The following is a 20,426-nucleotide window of genomic DNA, read 5'->3' as shown; positions in this document are numbered from 1 at the left end:
CTGAAGTTGGGCGATTTTAGTTGGGAGGTTGATTCCTCCATATCCTTATGAATTTTGGTGATATTTTTTAGTGTTAAGGGGCTGTCATTATTTTCAGACTTTGTTGGGAGTGATTTGACCTCCATTGTTAGCTGGGAACACATTTTCAGAATTATTCTTCATTGCCAAGCTCATCCACACTAAAGCGATTTTGGTTAAGGGCTTTGGAGGATTTTTCAATGCATTTTCAAGGGCTGCCATTGTTGTTACAATCTGAAATTCCATAGTTGCAGGTTGTCTTCAGACTGATTTTCATTTCCAGCCACTTGCCCACTTGGGAAATTTCACTTGTGCATCATCCTTATGAGTTTTTTGGGCATCTGGTGGAGCTTCCATTGTTGATCTAAGTCTGAAACTTCACTTTCAGATTTGTCTTCAGACTTAGATATTTTTTACCAACCCTTTGTTTGTGCCCAGATTTGACAAACTTCACTTTCGGAAGATGAAATCCATCAAATACAGGTGTTTCCTATGACTGCGACAAGTTTAAATGACTGATTTATTGAAGTTGCAGGTTGTCTTCAGACATTGGGCAGCCATTGTTGGAACTTGGAAGGGTGTCTTCAGACTTTAGGAACTAAAAATTAGACTTTTCCACACCCTTTTCCAAGCATTGTGGTATACTTCCGGACTCCATTTTTGATATTTTCCCAAGTATACCAGGTTGTCTTCAAACTGAAACTTCATTTCCAGCCACATAGTTGTGCCCAAATGTGACCATTTCTGAGTTTTGAAGGTCAAAATAATTCAAATGCAAGCATGTGACAGGGCTGTGACCACTTCCAGCCATTTATATTCATCATTTTCAGTGTGTCTTCAGACTTTCTGGAGCCATTTTCAGACTTTCAGAGGGTGTATTCAGACTTAAGAATCAGAAAATCAAACTTCAATACACCATTTTTTGAGTATTTTCAGGCATTGGAGGGCGTATTCAAACTTTGTCCTCAGAAAATTAGACTTTTATTACGACTTTGATATCAAAAACTCAGTCACTTTCTGAGTGTTTTCAGACCTCCAAGTGATATTTCCAGACCTGGACATTCATTTTTGGGCTCCAAATACTTGATTTTCTGAGTTTACATGGGTGTCTTCAAACTTAGCAATTGTGTTCAAACTTATTTTCTTGGGGAGAATTTTCCAAATTTCAATCCGGACCTTCATATTTTCCAGAATTGGTGTTACAATTTTCTAAGAATACCTATCACATGTTGGGACAAATGTTAAGAACAAAGTCCTAATAGTGTCCGGATGTCCACTCCATCAAATGGTGATCGAATCAACACAAAATTTTCGAGAACAATGAGTCTGGATGGGAGTCGGATTTCCACTGCAGGGCGGAATTAAAAAGGAAGGAAGTTGTCCAAATAGGCATCAAATTTCCACCAAGTGAAGAAATGAACAAGGATGATGCAAATGGTTTTAAGGACTGATCCGTTCGTATGCGGATGGATTTCCCACCAAGATTGAAATCAAGTTTATCACATGGGTATTTGATTCAATGCTTGTTTGTTTTGCAGGATTGTTACGAGGAAAAGAAGCATGATGATCAAGGCTTGAGGTGAAGGAGGATGCACACAAATGCGGATGAGGAAGATCAATACTTCAAAAGATTGGATGGGGATTTCCGGACAAATATTCCAAAAGGTGAAGATGAGGACTAGATCAATCATGAAGAAAACTTCACCTTGATGATGAATGAATGAAGGAAAGCAAGTTCAAGACATGAGGACAAAGGGATTCCACATTATGAAATCCGGAACTACATCAAGGAATTCCAATATCAAAGTGCGTCAAGGAAGGAAATATTTCAGCATTCCAAGATTGGGAAATTTTCCAAACATAAGGAGGGAACGGTTCATGGAATTGCTTGACATAAGAATGGAATGTAAAGCATCATAAGGGATTCCAAACATTGTGAAGATGAAGAATGTACAAGGCAAATTGGTTAAGTGTACAAGGCAAGCTGAGGTGGCATCCTAGTCACCATCCGTTCAATCAAAGGGTTCCAAGTCAACATTCATTCGAGAAAGGAATAAGTCACACATGGCACTACATGAAATATTATTTATCTTACTTACCCTCGTTTCTCATTGCCCAATGTAATGGTGGTTGTAACAAACTCTAATTAGGGTTTTATCTTGTAATCTTGGTCGTTGATCTTGAATCAATCTGAGCCATTCATTTCTTTTGAGGCTCTATATATACCCCATTGCCTCTCATTTGTAAGGGAGAGTTTTTGTAGAATTGTTGGTATATGCTGCAGCTATTTGAATATAAATCATTGTTCGACTTGATGGTGATTTTGTCTTTCAAGTGTTGTCTTGCATTCATGGTTCTCAATTCCTCCAAGTTAGATTAGAATTTGTTTTCATGTTTGTTAGTTTGAGTGGAAGATTTTTTGAGTATATTCGCGTGGAATCCATATCACTAGCCCCTTGTCGTTGGTAAGTGCGCCTTGCGTGGTCAACTGGAAATTTATGCAAGCTTAACTTCAATTATTGTGCGTCCCTTGATATGCATCAACTTGGATGGTGTCAATGTTCGATGGTGATAATTTGAAAATCTATAAGTATACCTTAGATGATTGCACTAAGCTCGTGTCAAGATCTATTCGATTTGATGGTGAGACCCTGCCTAGTTTGATTCCACTTAATTTATTCATCATTTACTACATTCCTAGGCTTAGAATAGATTTCCTAAAACCTATTCCCTTTTGTCATTTTTTTAGTAAGTCTTGTTAGAATCAAGACCGGAGCTTCATTGCTAAATCCTAAGTCATCGGCATAGCCATCCTAATCCATGATAAGATTGAGTATTCATGTACAACATAAGTCCCCTTGTGATTCTAGCATTATCACATCAAACTACTGAACTTATCCACACGTCAAGACTTGACATTTCGTAACCTTGGAGTTGTCTCATTTGATCGCGAAGCATAGCATATGAGAGACTTTGTTCAAGAGAGGATAAGATACCTTTGTATTTTCTTGTGTTCGAATGTGCATAAAAAACACATCAACGTGACTCATGGTGAGCCTCAAAGGTATTGCAATTGGTTCAGGTTGATGTATTTCTTGCTTTTTGTTGATCATTTCAGTCATAAAATGTGGGTGTATTTTCTTAAATTTAAAGCCTTAGTAGAAAAAGAGTCAGGCTGTCCCATAGTCACTCTAAGGTCAAATAATGAGGGGGAGTTTTATGCTACTACTTTCTCCAACTTTTGTGATACACATGGCATCAAACACCAGTTAACCACATCTTACAGCCCTCAGCAAAACGGCGTTGTTGAACGTCGAAACCGCACTATGACTGAAATGGCTAGGTCAATGTTGGAACACAAGAATGTTCCAGGGAAATATTGGGCAGAAGCAATATACACCACAGTCTATCTCCTTAATCGATCTCCCACACAGGTTGTTAAGGGGAAGACTCCGAAGGAAGCTTGGACTAGTCGCAAACCCAAGATCAATCATCTAAAATTCTTTGGCTCTTTTGCATATATATGAATTCCAGATGCCAAGCGCTCCAAGTTGGATTCCAAGAGTCAAAAACTAATGTTTACAGGATACAGTGACAACCACAAGGCTTACCGACTGATTGACGTAGATATTGATCGTCTTATCTTCAATCATGATGTTATCTTTGATGAACAACGAGGACCATTTCAGCTTTCCTCGTGTGAGAAGAATTCTGAGGATCAGCCTTTGAAGGTTTCTAATTTGGGTGTTCGTCTTCCATTTGGTTCACCTGATGGGAGGGATGATGCAGAATCTAAATTCGTGCACTACCCGACTTTCCTCCAGATGATGCTAATCTTCCACCTGTTCCAAATCCTATTCCACCTCCAGTTCCAATAATTCTTCCTGCATTTGATGTTGGCTCTTCTACTCTCCGGCCTAAATGGAGGGCTCTGACCATAAGTGATCATCGACCTAATGAGCTCATCGAGGGTAGATCTTCTAGAAACAAGAGCAAGTAGCAAGATACATTCAATTTTGTTCTCATGGCCAACATTCATAGTATTTTTGAGCCTCAAACATATTCTGAAGCTAAAGGAATTCCTAAGTGGCAAAAGGCTATGGAAGCTAAACACCAAAGTCTTTTGAAGAATAACATTTGGGTTCTCTCTGATCTTCCTCCAAGGAAGAAGCCCATTAGTTGCGAATGCGTGTATAACGTTTAGTACAAAGCTGATGGAACTCTTGACAAGTACAAAGCTCGTCTTGTTACTCGGGGTTTATCACAGAAGGAAGCCATTGACTATAAGGAGGCTTTTGCTCCTACAACCAAGATGAGTACCATTCGACTTGTCCTTGCCTTAGCAGCTCAATTTGGATGGAAAGTCCATCAAATGGATGTGAAGAGTGCATTCCTCAATGGTAAGTTGCAGGAAGGGGTCTACATGACGGAGCCTCCAAGGTTTAAGGTTGCTGGAAAAGAACATCAGGTGTGCAGACTGGTGAAAGCACTCTATGGCCTGAAACAGGCTCCTCAGGATTGGAACATCAAGATTGACAAGTACCTCACAGATAATGGCTTTTAGAGGAGTCCATCTAATTCTAATTTGTATGTCAAAAACACTAGTGATGATATTCTTATTCTTGTTGTTTATGTTGATGACCTAATTATCACTAGTAGTACGACAACTTTGATCGATCAGATCAAAAAGAGTTTGTGCCAATCCTTTGAAATGATAGACTTGGGACTTTTGCACTATTGCTTAGGTGTTGAAGTTTGGCAGACTAAAGGTAGTATCTTCATCTCTCAGTCAGAGTATGTTCGCAATCTGTTGGACAAGTTTTGGATGCAAGACTGCAATCCTGCATCCACACCTACGGAGAAAGGGCTAAAGCTGACAATCAAATCAGATTCACCTATGGTGAATGAATCAGCATTCAGGCAACTGATGGGCAGTCTCATCTACCTTACCGCTACTAGGTTTGATCTCAGTTTTGTAGTGAGCTACATTTCACGCTTCATGACAGCCCCCCAGGTTGATCATTCGTGGGCAGCGAAGCGTGTGCTACGTTATGTAAGGGCACTTCTAACTTTGGTCTTCTGTACAGCAAAAGTCACGATCCTCGACTCTCTGGTTACACGGACTCGGATTGGGTAGGTTTCGTTGATGACAAAAAATCAACATCTAGGAATGTTTTCAGTTTGGGATCTGGTGCAGTCACATGGAATAGTAAGAAGTAGTAGGTAGTGGCTCTTTCCTCGACAAAAGCTGAGTATCAAGGAACAGTTAAGGCAGCTTGCGAGGTAGTTTCACTTCGACGGATGCTTTCAGACATGCAAATGTCTCAAGTAGGCCCTACTCCCCTTTACTGTGATAAGCAAGGGGTGCTCAAACTAGGCAAGAATCCGGTCTTCCATGAGAGAACCAAGCATGTTGAACTTCATTGTCACTTCATCCGGAAGTTGGTTGAAGACGAATCAGTTCAGTTGTTGTATGTTCCGACAGTGGATGAAACAGCAAATATCCTCACCAAGTCTCTGAGCTCGAACAAGTTTGTAAAATTTAGGGGGCAACTCGGTGTAGTTGATAGATTGACCATTAAGGGAGGGTATTAGAATAATATCTTATAATTTATTATTAATGGTCAAATATGTAACATAATGTACATTTTAGTTTCTTTCTATTTACGATTGTTTCTTTTTAGAAACATTCGTTTTGTAAATCCTTTAAATGATCTTTCAATGATTCATTTAATTCATTCAATAATTTACCAATTACTTGCGTAATACTCACATCATTAATGTGTGATAAATATAATATTATAAGCTCGGGTAGTTAATACAAACAAAAACATAGAATATGATATAGTTGAGATGTTTCCTACATTATAGGATCAAAACATAATGTTTGTTAGACTCAAACAAATCTAAAATTGTATAAAACAATTGAAGAACAAATATTAGTGTGTACACGTTAATCTAATATTTTTTTATGTAATCCACAAACCACAATATTTGCATACTAGCACTAACCTCTTGCACAATCGTTCTCTTTACAACTCCATCACTTGCCATCATGTACCTGCAAACAATACAAGAAACTTTGACTATCAATGTTTATAAGACATATTTCCTTAAATTTTCATAAACTGTACTAGCATGATGGCATCAATATGCACAAGGCTTGCCTTGTGAGGAAGAAATTCACATGATGCCATGTATAAATCTGCTACCAATATGCATAAGGCTTGACTCAGGGAAAGAAATTCATGTAATACCATATACAAATGCATGTGCCACTAATAGAATAATATAAATAGACAATAAAAACTATCAAAGTACTTAATCATATTACAACAAAATTTATAGTGTACCATTACATTACACAACTTTATACAACTTTCTTAGTCTTACAAAAAAGTCAATACAAATTCCAAATAAGTGATAGAAATATAAGGGATAATAACTAATAAGTTTACCACCAACGCTATGAGATGAATAAAACTTTCTTAGCAAACTATTTGTTGCTTATACCAAGAATAAAAACATAGCTCATGTAATATTAGAAGATCATCTCTGTAGAAGAAACCAGTATACTTGCAATGTGAATGCATATCAGCTCATTAAATTTAACACACACACACCCCACATTTGTATTTCTCCTTTCTTTCTTTCTTTTCTTCTTATTCTTCTTTGGTGTGTGGGTGGGTGTGCGGATGGGTGGGTGAAAGAGAGTGTCACATCCCACTTAAATAGCCTAGTTTAATCACCAAACACTCACCTAGACTCACGTAGTTATGTTGCATGTGTGTGAATATAGGATTTGAAATTATGAGTTTTCTTATATTCAAAATAATTAAATTATTCTAAAAACATATATGCATAGAGCTTCTCATTAAGGAAAATGATTTGAGAAGCCCCGCATTCTCTTAGCCTTACGTAAGAATTTAGTGTCTCACAGGAAAACATCATCAATACCATGATTATCGGTTCATGTCCAAATAATCAGAAATCTTCTCATAAATCTAGGCTAATTAAAAGAGCTTGTGCCAACATTGGATCATAAGCCAAACTTAGTGCAGCAATGTATTGCTTGTTGATACGCATTATATTTTGGTATTCCATCAAAGTGGCCCCAAAATAATTGAGAATGGCACATGAAATTAAATTCATATTTTATTTACAAATAAATAAATTAATATTTAAATAAATAATATAAAACAACATTAATACTAGTATGCTTATATAGAGAGAGAGAGAGAAAGAGAGAGAGAGTTAATATTTTATTAAATATTATTATATTTTATTTATTGGTATGTATCAGTTGGTGGAGTTGGTAGGCGAAGGCATGTATCAGTTGGTGGAGTTGGTTTGTCCATCAGACCATCTACAATCAATAATGTGACAAATAATTTCATATTTACTCTTGTTTCCACCATAGTAATGTGAAATGGCCTCTTTCGCCCTATCCATGGCCTCATAAATTGTAATGTCCCCTCTTGCCTGGTAGGTCAATCAGAATCAGAGATTCACTTGTTATTCATCTCCGCAGGTGAAATTCAGTGGATAGGAGATCTCAGTGTGTGATGTTCCCGATATAATTAAATAATAAATTTAAATACTTTATTGTAAGGCCCCAAATGTAATAACAAATCTTTCGGGTCCTTTATTTAATTAGATTAGTCAAGTCTTAGTTTGGTTGTGTTGGCCCATTTGTAACCCTTCGGGAAAGTTCCCGGAGCCCATATTTATGGCCGAGTCTGTCATTTGTGTTGGTATGCGAATTTGGTATTTTCTATTGTTTGTGCGAATTCTAGTTGGAGTTCTGTTATCCACCATTTTGGTTCTCACAGTTTCGGTGGGAATAACTCCTCACCCTACTCTGCCCTGCTCTTAGTCTCGGATTGTTATGATTTGAAGTGCATTAATCTGACTATTCTCTGGCTCGTGCAATAACATATAAATCTTCTTGTTCATCGTTTATTTGGCATCATACCTTATTGCAAGCTTCATCGATTCCATATACAACACTTTAAATGAATACACCACACGCTGAACGGCCTGGCTCGGGCGACAAGTCTTCACTACCGTACGGTTTTCACACTGTACGGTCCGCACCCTCATCGTATGGTCTCACACCGTACTGCCACCCCTCCTCACACCACCGTACAGCCTTTGAACCGTACGCCCCCCCCCTTACTCCACCGTACGACATTTGCACCGTACGACCCCCGTCCTCTCACCATCGTACGGCCACTCCTCCTCTCACCACTGTACGACCTATTCACCGTACGACCATTCCCTTGCCAGTTCAAACCGTCCATACGCCCTTGCCAATTACACCGTACGCTCAGGGAACATTACAGTGGTATTAGAGCCGGTGATCTTGCCAGCCTGTCGTGTAGTGGATGCAAGTGTACACTAGAAGGAGGTACCGTTCGGCCGACCGAATGGGGGAACCACAGGATCCTGCAAGAGAAGTCATGGCACTATTAAGGGAGCTAACCAAAAGCCAAGCTCAGCTCAACAACACCATAACCAAAGAGGAGCAACGACAACAAATCATAGAGGAAACCTTACAACAATTGGGTTTGGGAAAAACGAATGGAGAACAGAATGGGCAGGGCGATGATTCAGTCACTGGAAGGTCAAACGTCCAACGCTCACATTCACAGCCACTGATGCCAACATTTCCTCATAAATCAAAAGTGCCACACGGGGAGCAAGAACCCACCTTTCAGGAGATGCAAGCACAGTTGAACCAAGAGTGGAGGGATGCAAATCTCGAGGGGGACATATCCTTCAAGGATTATGCTAAGCTCCGGATGAAATACTCGGGCATAGAAGTCGGGGCTATTATGGACACTATAACAATGACATCAAGCGGAAGGTTGGCAAGATCAACTTGTCATCCTTTGATGGGACCGGAGCAACCTCGGCACGAGCTTGGGTTCAAAAAGAAGATACCTACTTCCAACTCAACCCCATGCCTGAAGATGAAGCTATCAAGTTTGCAGCACTTCACCTGGAAGGAGTCACGCACGAATGGTGGCATCATGGAATGATCACTCTCATCCATGACCAGATAACTTCCTATGCCAACTTCACGAAGAAGCTCATAGATCGGTTTGACGAGAAGAATCCAGAACTCAATTTCAAGGAGTTGGCGCAACTAAAACAGTCGAGACTTGTGGACAGTTATATCACAGAATTCCAGAGACTATCCGCATTGGTAATAGACATCTCAGAGCGGAGATTGGTGGTCTTGTTCATTGACGGATTGATGGAACCTTTGAAAGGTTGGGTGAAAGGGTTCAACCCCAGCACGCTCACAAAAGCAATCAAAAAGGCCTGTAACATGGCAACATCTTCCTCGTTCAAAAATTTTGCACATACCAATCCACCTTTCGTTCCGGAGGAGAAGGATAATAAACCCTTTCCGAAGAGGTCATTGCTTGATGAAGCCACAAAACGGGAACTCGAAAGGAAGAAGCTTTGTTTCACCTGCAAGGAGCAATGGGAACCAGGACACCGATGTTTGGGCAAAGGAAAGATTCACTATATTGAAGTGATGTCCGATGGAGAAGAGGAGCCTGAGGAAAGTGAACCACCAAGGGAAGAATCTGCCAAAGAAAGCAACCTGGCGAAGAGAATCTCCACATTGGTACGAAGGGGAGGCGTCATTGCCACACTAGCGGGTACCCCAAGGTGCAGTGTATTTAGGGTAGGTGGTACACTCCAAGGGCACCGAGTACTGGTTATGCTCGACGGTGGGGGCTCACTCAACTTCATAAACTCATCACTCATCACCCGAAGGGGTTTGTGTACTAAGGAGCATGAAGGGTTCGATGTCAAGGTGGCAGGAGGCAATCTCCTATCATGCACTCACCTGGTTCCGCAACTGAGCATCACCATGGGAAATTACACGGTGACCGACGATTTCTTTGTAGTAGATCTGGATGACACAGATGTCATATTGGGCATTCAATGGATGGAGACCCTCGACCAGTACACGCAGAGCTTCAAAAGGATGGAGTTCTCATTCGAGGTGGATGGCAGGAAGGTGGTTCTCAAAGGAATGTCGAATGGCGGCCCAAGCGAGATTTTCCCCAAACAGATGGAAGCCATCTTCAAACATGATGAAGGTGTCTGGGCAGCACATTGCTTGATCTCGACAAAACCTGTGAAAGAGCATCCGACTTATTACCAGGATGAGGAACTTCAGTCGGTTTTGGATAAGCATAGTTTGGTCTTCGTTGATATTCCACCTGGTATACCCCCACACCGAGGGTTTGAGCATACCATGGAGTTGGAGGAAGGAGCAAAACCCGTTATCACCACACCCTACCGCCACCCGAAGAAGCTCAAAGAAGAGATAGAGAAAACGATCCAAGAACTCCTCGATAAAGGATGGATCCGGCCCAGCTCTAGCCCCTTTGCGTCCTCAGTGGTATTGGTGAAGAAGAAGGATGGAACTCTCAGAATGTGTGTTGACTACCGTGCACTGAACAAGAAGACTATCAAAAATAGATACCCCATTCCCAGGATCGATGAGCTGTTGGACGAACTACATGGCGTTGTCTATTTCTCCAAAATTGATCTCCGCTCCGGCTACCATCAAATCCGTATGAGGGAGCAAGATGTGGAAAAGACAACCTTTCGTTGCCATTACGGACACTATGAGTTCTTGGTCATGTCGTTTGGATTAACCCATGCTCCGGCCACTTTTCAGTCCTGCATGAACCACATCTTCAACAAGCAACTGCGTAAGTTCCTACTGGTATTCTTCGATGACATACTCATCTACAGCAAGACCTGGGAGGAACATCTAGGACATTTGGATGACGTATTGGGGATTATGAAATCGCAATCATTGTATGCCAAAAGGTCCAAATGTGAATTTGGAATGACCGAGGTCCTGTACTTGGGTCATGTCTTCAGCGCCCAGGGGGGTACAAGTTCACTAGGAGAAGATTCAGGCAATTTTGGATTGGCCTCCACCCAAGACTCTCTCAAAGTTGCATGGATTTTTTGGATTGTGCAGTTATTATAGGAGGTTTGTGAAAGGATTTTCACAGCTTGACGCACCACTGACAGATCTAACAAAGAAAGGATCCTTCCATTGGAATGCGCAAGCGCAACAGACCTTCGACAAATTAAAAGAAATTATGAGTACGTGTCCAGTTCTGGCACTACCAGACTTCACTTGCCCTTTCATCCTGGAGTGCGATGCCTCGAGAGAAGGCATTGGAACGGTGTTGATGCAAGACCATCACCCCATTGCGTTCGAGAGTTGGAAGCTCTCGGGAGTTGAGCGGTTGTACTCCATCTACGACAAGGAGATACTCGCCATCATGCACGCACTAACGAAGTTTAGGCAGTACCTCATTGGGGCAAAGTTTGTTGTGCGGACAGACCACAACAACTTGCGATATTTCTTGGACCACAGGGATCTAAATGAACGACAATAGAAGTGGGTGAGCAAAGCCCAGGCATTCGATTTCGACATTGAGTATGTGAAGGGCAAGAATAACGTGGTAGTCAATGCCCTATCAGAGGCCTGCCATATGTTCTTTATCCCAAATTTTAGCATATTGGAAGGAACACCTGTTGGTTGAATGCTCCAAGAATACTTTTGCCTGCGAACTGATGGATAGTCAAGTGCAAGATGACCGATACAAGGTGGTTGACGACATCATTTACTACAAGGACAGAATTTATCTGGTACCCGAGTGCAAGACGAAGGAAAAGATTCTGAAGGAAATGCACGACTCTCCCTTGGCCGGACACCCGGGATACTTGAAAACCTACAGACAGATCCGAGAAAGGTTTTCCTAGAAGGGACTTGTTGACGTATTTTTTATGACCGCGTCTAACACAGAATAAAGTCACCAACGGTCACCTTATCCTCTCTTGATCAAGATTAGTCTGTATGCTAGGATTGATTAAAGCTCAAACGGCTAATCCCAAGGTTCTTTTAGTGCGTGGACGTGACTCAGATGTTTGATGGGTTTGCTGATAACCCAAGGGGCCTTACGTGTGTTCAATTGGAGAAGACTCATGCAAGCTCAAAGGTTACTACACAGATGATTTGCAATGGAAGCTCTAGTTTTGGATCTTTTGGATTTTTCAAATTATGCAGAAAGTAAATAAGAATATGGTAGAGAAGACTATGCTAAACCTAATCTAATCCTAAGAACAGGAGACGGAATCACTCATGCAAAATCAAACCACGCTTCGTTTCGCCAGCAGAGCACAACTACGCAAAGGCGGTGCAATCTTCAAAGGGTGCATAGAGGTTTTTTAGATCATCAATATGGACCATCGGATCGAACAATCTCTATTGATGATAAAAGTTAAGCATATACACATCAAAAGGGCTCAGGCTAACTTTGCACGGTGTACAACAATTAGTTGCACACCAAAAGTATGAGCTCGGATTCTGCAACAAGCACTCTTATCAAATCCAGTTCTTCTAAAAACATATAAGCAAATCTAATCTAATTGAAGAGAGCAAGACCATGTAGATTGTCAAAATAGAACAAGAATACACCATCAAAATCGAACAATGTATTAAGTTGGCTACTTCACAATCCTGATGCAACAATCTCAGATAATAATCTCTCCTCCTTTACAAATGAGGCGGTCAACCCTTTATATAGGCCTCAAGCCATGCAAACCCTAATTAGGGTTTCACCCACAAGATTCTCCACTCAAGGTGCAACAAGGTGGGAATCGGTAATAAATAACCCATTATGCCCATGTACAATTAATTCAAAAGCCTAAAATAGCGCCCACTAGTGCATTAAATACGCCCCATGATGTTGATTATGCCCAAAATATAATGAACACCCTTATGCAAGGAATAAATGTCCATCATTCTCCATATGACAGCAACATGCACAAAGAATCTGTCATAAAACCATAAATGAGGAGGTTGCATGCAAGAAGATTCCTCATCCGACAACGACATGCATTGACTGGACCCACACTTAATCAAAATACCTCCAGCAGTAAATACGCCACTACTATTCAACCAAAAGATTCTCGTCCAAAAATGGACGACCATTATCCCACTTATTTATGGCGTATGCAATGAATCTGTTGACGACGGCTTCCAGCGCTCCGATGGAGACACTTGACACATTTTCAATGTCAAATTCCATCAAGGCAATTTCTTCCTCGTTCTTGGAAAAGAAGCTCTCCCACTCCATCATGACTTCCTGTGTCTTCTTCATTATACCGGAAAATGAAGAAACATTTGCAAAATGCTCTTTGGGGAATGAACCTAAGAAGAAGAAATCATGCAACTGAGATTTCAGGGAGTTCACTGTTATTCCACCGTCATTGAGTTTCCTCATGAACAATGCCTCAATTGCACCAATGATTTCCTCATGCACCCCTCTGATGGACTCTTTCAAAGTAAAGGAGTCTACACTGAATATATCGAAGGTGTTCTTTCCTGAGCAGACGGCGTAGAACCATTGGGGAAAGTTATAAGCTTCATTTTCCTGAATCACTTTCCCGTCAACCAGAATTTGCCTTGGAACCTTCGTCAGAGCCCTAAGTCGTGGAATGGTTAAGTCCTGGTAAATGTGCACATCCTCCCATAATCCTTCTACTGTCTCTAGTCTATTCAGGAGGGTCACGAACTTTGAATGAAGTAGAGCTAGGTCTTTAATGAATTTTCCTGCATCGGTATAAACATCCTCTATCCATTCCCTGGAATTTTGCGCCATCGCTCTAATAACCTCTGCATCATCGACCACTTCCTTAGGAAGGGAGGAAGGAGGAGTGAATGAAGGACCTGCCTCCCTGAGGGGTCTTTTGAAACTCCTAATGTACTCGCATAGGACTCTATTTTCTTCCCTCAACCACTTACATTTCACCTTTGATTTCAGTAATTTCTCCTTCATGGCCAAGCAAGATTCTTCAAAGTCTCCCATTACTTGACCTATGGAAGCATGGCCAAGATCAATCTATCTAATAACATAATCCTCCTGCCTGATCTCATTTCTGTCTTTATCCACTGCAGGTTCAACAATGTGCAAGGTCCGGGATCCAAATTCTCCTCTTAACAACCTTGGAAAATTTTCGAGGAGCCTTCTTTTCTGTTGGCTAACCCATCTTTGTCAATAATTCTTCTAACTCTCGAGCAGGATCAGTTTCGCTTTCTGATTCCCTTGTCATCCTTCCCACCAGCCAATCTGGAGCGGTGATGGAGTGACTAAGATCCTCTACGTGCTCCTGTTCCTGCGAATCTTCCTCCATTTCACCAAGGATAGCTTCCACGAAGCTATCTTGACGAGCGTCTTCCTGATGGGGGAGGACTTTCTTGCCTTTGACTTCTTGGCCGATCGTGTCCCTGTGAAGCGTTGATGATGAGTATATCTGGTGCCGAAATGCACTCTGCAAGTGGACCTGTGGTATGTGGAAACATCTCTACCTCCTGCACACTCGAGGAAGTTGTTGGTGAGTGATCTCTTTCCGTCCTTGCTTTCTTTTGTGGAGGTTCTTCTTGCTGGACTTTCTGTTGAACCTCCTATGGGATTTCCCACTGGATATCCTTATTCTTTGTTGTGCTTGGTCTCTTTTGGGCATTTTTTCCTTTATCCATCCGAACTTCCCTTCCTGCCTGAACCTGCGAAGAGCCTTCAGTTGCCTCACTGTGGGAATCTAGACTTCCCATTAGCTGATATGTCAGATGAGCATTCCCTTCCGCCAACCTCCTTATCTGCCTATCAATCCAGTGCTTGGTGAATTTCAGCACCGGTCTAGCTAAGATACTCAAATCATCCATCTCGGGCTCTGACCAATCTGGCAACTGAATAGACTGATCCTTTACTTTCTTGAATTCAGGTTGAATTAAATCTGCATCTTCCTTCACCTGATCTGGCACCTGATAAATTTCACTTATCCTGATGGTGTCAAGGGGCAATCAGGAATGCATTCTCTTCCGGACCTCAAGGTCATCCTCAGCCCCTGCCCAATAATCTTCTAAGTGAAACTTGTGTATGAATTTGACGCTAGCGACCTTTCTGATTTGGCAGTAAGGATCATAGTGGGCCCTGGATGTATAAAATGGCAGGCGATAGAAAGCCAATTCCCCTGCTGCACTTTCAGCGGCTTCCAAGCCTGGGCATATTTCCATGAAGTCACCCAAGACAACTAGAAATTCAATTGATTTCTTTTTCTTTTTCTTCTGCAACTGATCATAGGTGGTTAACTGTCTCGTGAGCTCCAGCAATACAAGCTTGTCTGATGGAAATCTTGGCAACTTGTATGACTGGAATGAGAATCGTTGCGTCCTGATGTAGGTGAATTTAGGAAATTGCAAGAATGCAGCTCCATACTTCTGGACCAAGGCATTTGCTTGCAGCGACACTCTTACGTGCAACTTCATTTGCATAAGCCGTGTCAAGTACATGGTGAAGGTGTCATTCGCCAACTTGTAAGAATTGACATTGTGAAGATGCAACTGGGGATAACACTCATGTACTTTCAGCTGAGCTGGTCCGCAACCCATGATTCCTCTTGCTGGCAGCGCATCGAATCCTCCTCTTCGCGCAAGCATATAGAACAGGTAGGAGCTCATGAAAAAGGACTGGGCCCTTTTTTCTTTTAGGTTTTTTAACTGCTTGTGCAAGTAGTGACTGATGAATCTAGCCCAGTCGATCAACGCATTTGAATTCATGATCTCGCCTATGTAGAAGAACATCCAGGTCTCAAAGTTCATAGAATGTGGACACCCCATTACTCTGCTTAGCATTTTTATCAGGTCCACATACTCCTGCTTGAACTCGAAGATGGTGAGAGTTTTTGGCATCTTGGAGGCATGCACCCTAGGCTTCAGCAACCACTATTTGTTAATCAAATCAGCACACCTAGCAGGACCTGCTTCATACACTGCCTGAGCTATGTCATGGAATAGTGCGAAGGAATTCCGAAAGCCTCACCAATTGACTTCGGAGTCAATGTTGCCAGCAGCTTGCCATCACGTGTTGAGATTGTCTTTCGCTCTAAATTATAATGTGTTGCACATTCCTGGACCAAGTCCGGGCACTGAATAGTAGGAGGAAAACCAGTTGCCGCAACATTTCCGCTTTTGACAATTTTGACAGATGTTGGTGATGGTCTGTGCCTTGCTATCCCGAACATTCTGATCTTGAATGCAGCCAAATTGAATGTGCCTAAATTAGTATCGCTGATCTCTTCCCATCTTGAATTCAACCTTGATCAATGCCTGCCTGGAGAGGGTAGCTGCCTTGCTTGATTCTGTCATCCTGGAAAGCACCTTGGAAATAATGAAAACAGAGACTAAGTATGACCACCTTTCACTTCTCCAATTCTTCTTTCCTGAATCTTGCACGTGAGAAATGAAATGCCTTTCCAAACTTATATAGAATTCTTCAAAACGTCTTGCTAAGTTAGGAGGCATTAAATTAGCAATTGCATTCATGATGCGTCATAGCTTCCCCAATCACTGTGCCATGCAAAGGAAACTTCCCATGCGAGTGAGTTTGAATTTAGAAGTTTCCTTAAATGCCCCAAGTCATGCGTCATACTTGGAAGACTCTTTTCGCCAACTTAATGATTTCCATTCTTTCCAACTTTGGAGGGAAATTGAAGGATTTTCTCAAGATTTGCTTGATTTCACCTTAACTTGTTGTCTTCTCCTTTTGAAGGAATTTCCACGTCTCTTTTCAACATCCCTATTTTTTAGGGACCCCCTAAAATTTAGGAGCCAGGTTCATTGGATAGAGAATTTCACCATGATTCCGAATCTATAAAATTTTCCACTCCGTCAAGATTTGGTGTCTAAAAATAGCAAATTCAAAAATTTGCCCGAGGGGAATTTTGCTTTTTGATTCCTCCTTGACCCCTTGGCTTCCATGCCTTGGGCAAAATTTCAATTTTTTAGCTTGGGTGTGGAATTCACTATGTCTTGGAATTTTATTATCATTTCCTTGATTCTCCTTGACTTAGCCATTTCAACACTCCTCTTTTGGGCGCAATTTTCCTTTGGTCAAGGAATTCAGTGACCTCCAGATTTTCCTTCCTACTTGACTTTGGGCGCCTTCCACCTCTCCTTAGAGAATCCATTTTGGCGCCTTCCATTAGGCTAGGGCGCATTTCACCCTTGGTCAAGGATTTTTTTTGCAATTTGCCCGTTGTCCATGCATTCTCCATTTTGGCGCCCTCCCTCATGTCTAGGCGTTGTTTCTCTTTGTGGAAGGAACTTCACTCCTTGTCCATTTCTTCTTGGTCCCCTCAATTTAGCGCCCAGTTACTTATTTGGGCGTGATTTTGCCTTGGTGGGGAAATTTTTTTACTTCCATGGATTCCTTGCATTCCTCTATCTGGCGCTCTTTCCCTCTCTTGGGCGTTATTTCTATAAGAGGGAGGAATTTCATCATGCTACATGTTATCCATGAGCATACCATTTTGGCGCCTTTCTTGTCCATTGGGCGCTAAAACCCCCTAGGCAAGGAATTTCAACATTTTCAATTCTCCTTGCAGACCTCATTTTGGCGCCCTCCACTGCTCTAGGGCGGAATTTCACCTAGGAGAGGGAACTCTTTAATTTGCTCATTGTCCATGGGTATACCATTTTAGCGTTGTCCCTCATGTCCAGACGCATTTTTGACTTAGCCAAGGATTCTCGCAATTGTCTTTTTCACCATGCACTCTCCGTTCTAGCGCCCTTGCTTGGCCTTGGGCGGAAATTTCCCCTGAGGCAAGAATTCATTGTTTTGTTTGTTGTCCATGAGCACATGACTTTAGCGCCCTCCCTCAAGTCTAGGCGCTATTTCTCTCTGTGGAAGGAATTCATTCCTTGTCCATCCTTCCTTGATACCTCCAATTTGGCGCCTTTCACCTCTCTTGGGCGCTAGAATGCCTTGGTCATGGATTCTCACATTTTCCATGCTATCTGTTAGGAGTAAAAGCGTATGTTAGTAAGAATAATAGTTATAATTGTGTTATGTTATGTTTATGTTGTTGCCGAGAGGTTCCCGTCGGGTAGTTGGGAGTTGGTGACAGTTGGCATCTTGACCAACCATCGGGTCTATATATTGTTTGGTTGGAACCTCGGAAGGGAGATTATGTAGGGACAATTCTGGACATTGGAATAAAGATATAACTTTTTGGTCTAATTATTATCATTTGTCATTTATGTTATGATGTACAATTGTTCTGTTCCATGACTACTTGGTACGTGCAAGAAACACTGTGTTATCTGATTATTCACCAACTATACATTTTGGTGTCGTTGCCTAAACGAACCTGGAGATAACTATGGTGGCAGGCAGAAGCAATTAATGGGCCGACCATTTAACTAGTAATTAATTGTCGTGGACAACGACACACACGAAGAGAGTGTCGCGGCAGAGGAACGAGAGGATCAGTTGACTGCAGACTTGGAGTTGTGGGATGTGTCGGTCACGCAGTATGTGCAGCAAGAGGCTCAGGAGAGAGCCGTCTCGGAAAGCACGATACGTGGTGAACTCACCGTCAGCACCCCTGTCTTTGACCTACTCGGGAGTATTCCAAGGTTACTCGCCAAAAATTTGATTGCACTCCAAAACCAAAGGGAGGAAACGGCAAAGGAACTTCGGCGGCAACAAGTTCTCCGACGGTACGAGGAACAGAGTCGTAGGGAGGAAGAGGAGAGGGAGGCTAGTTGGCGCCGTACCTCTGCCACTTGATGCCCCTAAGGCCAAACAAAGACAGACGTACCACTGCTACCGAAGGAGTAAACGAGGGAACTGTACGGAGATCTCTCTGCATAAAAGAATAGGCCGACAAGAGACAACGACTACGGGAGGTTGTCGACTCAAGGAGTCCAGAGAAACACAGCAAAAGTCGAAGTGTGAGTCGGAGTTGTAATCAGGAGAGGCAAAAACTGTGTACGTGGAAGGAGTTGACCGAGGTCGCCAGAAACCTGCCACTTCTAGACGTAGCGGAGGAAGATCTTGCCGACCAAGCCCCACACTCGACGTCAAGTGAAGAAGACTCCAGAGCCGAATCACAAAGCACCCAATCGAAATTTTCCGAACAAGGAGAGGAGGCGGTACAGACCTACACGAGGAAATCGCCACTATTTTTGAAGCAACATTATCTGGCATTAAAAATTTGACCCTGTCAGAGGGCATCAAAATAGGAAGGTCAGATCCGGAAACCCCAGGAAGGAGGGACTATAGAAGCGAAGGTGACCAAAGCCCGGTTGGCAGGGGCCCGACCAGACCAAGAGCGTACGGTACCTCCCGAACAAATAGTACCTTCCCGGCATATAGTCATTTCCAAGCACTGCATAAAACCGTATAGAAGAGAACGATGGCACACACTCCAAAAAAGCAAAAACTCCAAAAATTCATGGGCGACGGGTCAGAGGACCCCGTACGGCATTGCAAGACATGCGTCACCAGCTGGGAAGCACATTGCCAGAACGACCGGGACTACTAGGTGAAGGCATTTCCGGCCACTCTGCGAGGAATAGCTATTGACTGGTACATAGACCTAGATGCTCAACATATAACGTCCTGGAGCAATCTAAGGAAAGCCTTTGAGGAAGAATTCAAACTCCTATGGGATGACAACGAAATTGTGGCAGAAATTTACAACACCAAACAAGGAACTACTTAACAAAATGGAGAACCAGCCGGCAGATGGCCTCAAGAAGCGATGGTTCGTGGAAGGATTGGTACCATCCCTTAGAAGGACGATGAAAGTGGTCCCTCCGCCATCATATGATGAAGTATACAACCGCGCCATGGATATTAAAAGTGAAAACAAGACATCTCGGGGGAAGCAACGGACCAGCGATGGTGACAGCACGGACGACGACAGGGACGGAGGATCCAAAACCGTGCAAGCACTCCGGAAGGATATGATGAGGATGATGAAGGAGTTAAAAGGTGACAAAGAAAGTGGTAGGGAAGGAAAAGAACTATGGTGTACTGACTGCAAGACTAAAGGACACACTAAAGGAAGTTGTTCTCGTAAAGTTTTCTGTGACATCTGCCAAGTAACGGGACATTCCATTAAGGAATGCCCGTACAACTTGAAAGCACGGAACACACAAGTGCTCTATGCCCAACCCAACCAAACCACACCGCCGGCGACACCGCCGAAGCCAACAGCAAACTCTGACGCCTCACCTAGAGGGTACAGAAATAATTAGCAGGGTAACAACAGATCCAATAATAACACACCAAGGAGCAGAATTCAATACGACGAGAAGGGGCCACCCATGATTCAGTGCAGGAAGTGCAACGAATGGGGTCACTTTGCACGAGAATGCCAAAACGGAGGTGATACAGGAAGTTTGTTGTGCAGATGGTGCGGTCCAGGAAATCACAAGGACATAGATTGTCCAAAACAAAAAGGGGTGAACATGCTTGATGTGGAGGGATCAAGAGAAGACGTAC

General features: G+C 42.4%; 1 protein-coding gene across 2 annotated transcripts in view; it reads right to left on the bottom strand.

The window, feature by feature from the left end:
* Positions 1 to 20,426, bottom strand: part of LOC131047991 (uncharacterized) — a 196,653-nt gene that overhangs the window by 66,790 nt on the left and 109,437 nt on the right. For both annotated transcript variants that reach the window (XM_057981806.2, XM_057981805.2), the window contains exon 9: positions 6,031 to 6,079. In XM_057981806.2, coding sequence (XP_057837789.1) covers positions 6,031 to 6,079 — 49 coding nt within the window. The remainder of the gene's footprint in view (positions 1 to 6,030; positions 6,080 to 20,426) is intronic.

This window comes from Cryptomeria japonica, chromosome 10, assembly GCF_030272615.1.
Source record: "Cryptomeria japonica chromosome 10, Sugi_1.0, whole genome shotgun sequence".
NCBI classification, from domain to species: Eukaryota; Viridiplantae; Streptophyta; class Pinopsida; order Cupressales; family Cupressaceae; genus Cryptomeria; species Cryptomeria japonica.
This window is presented reverse-complemented; position numbering and strand designations above follow the sequence as displayed.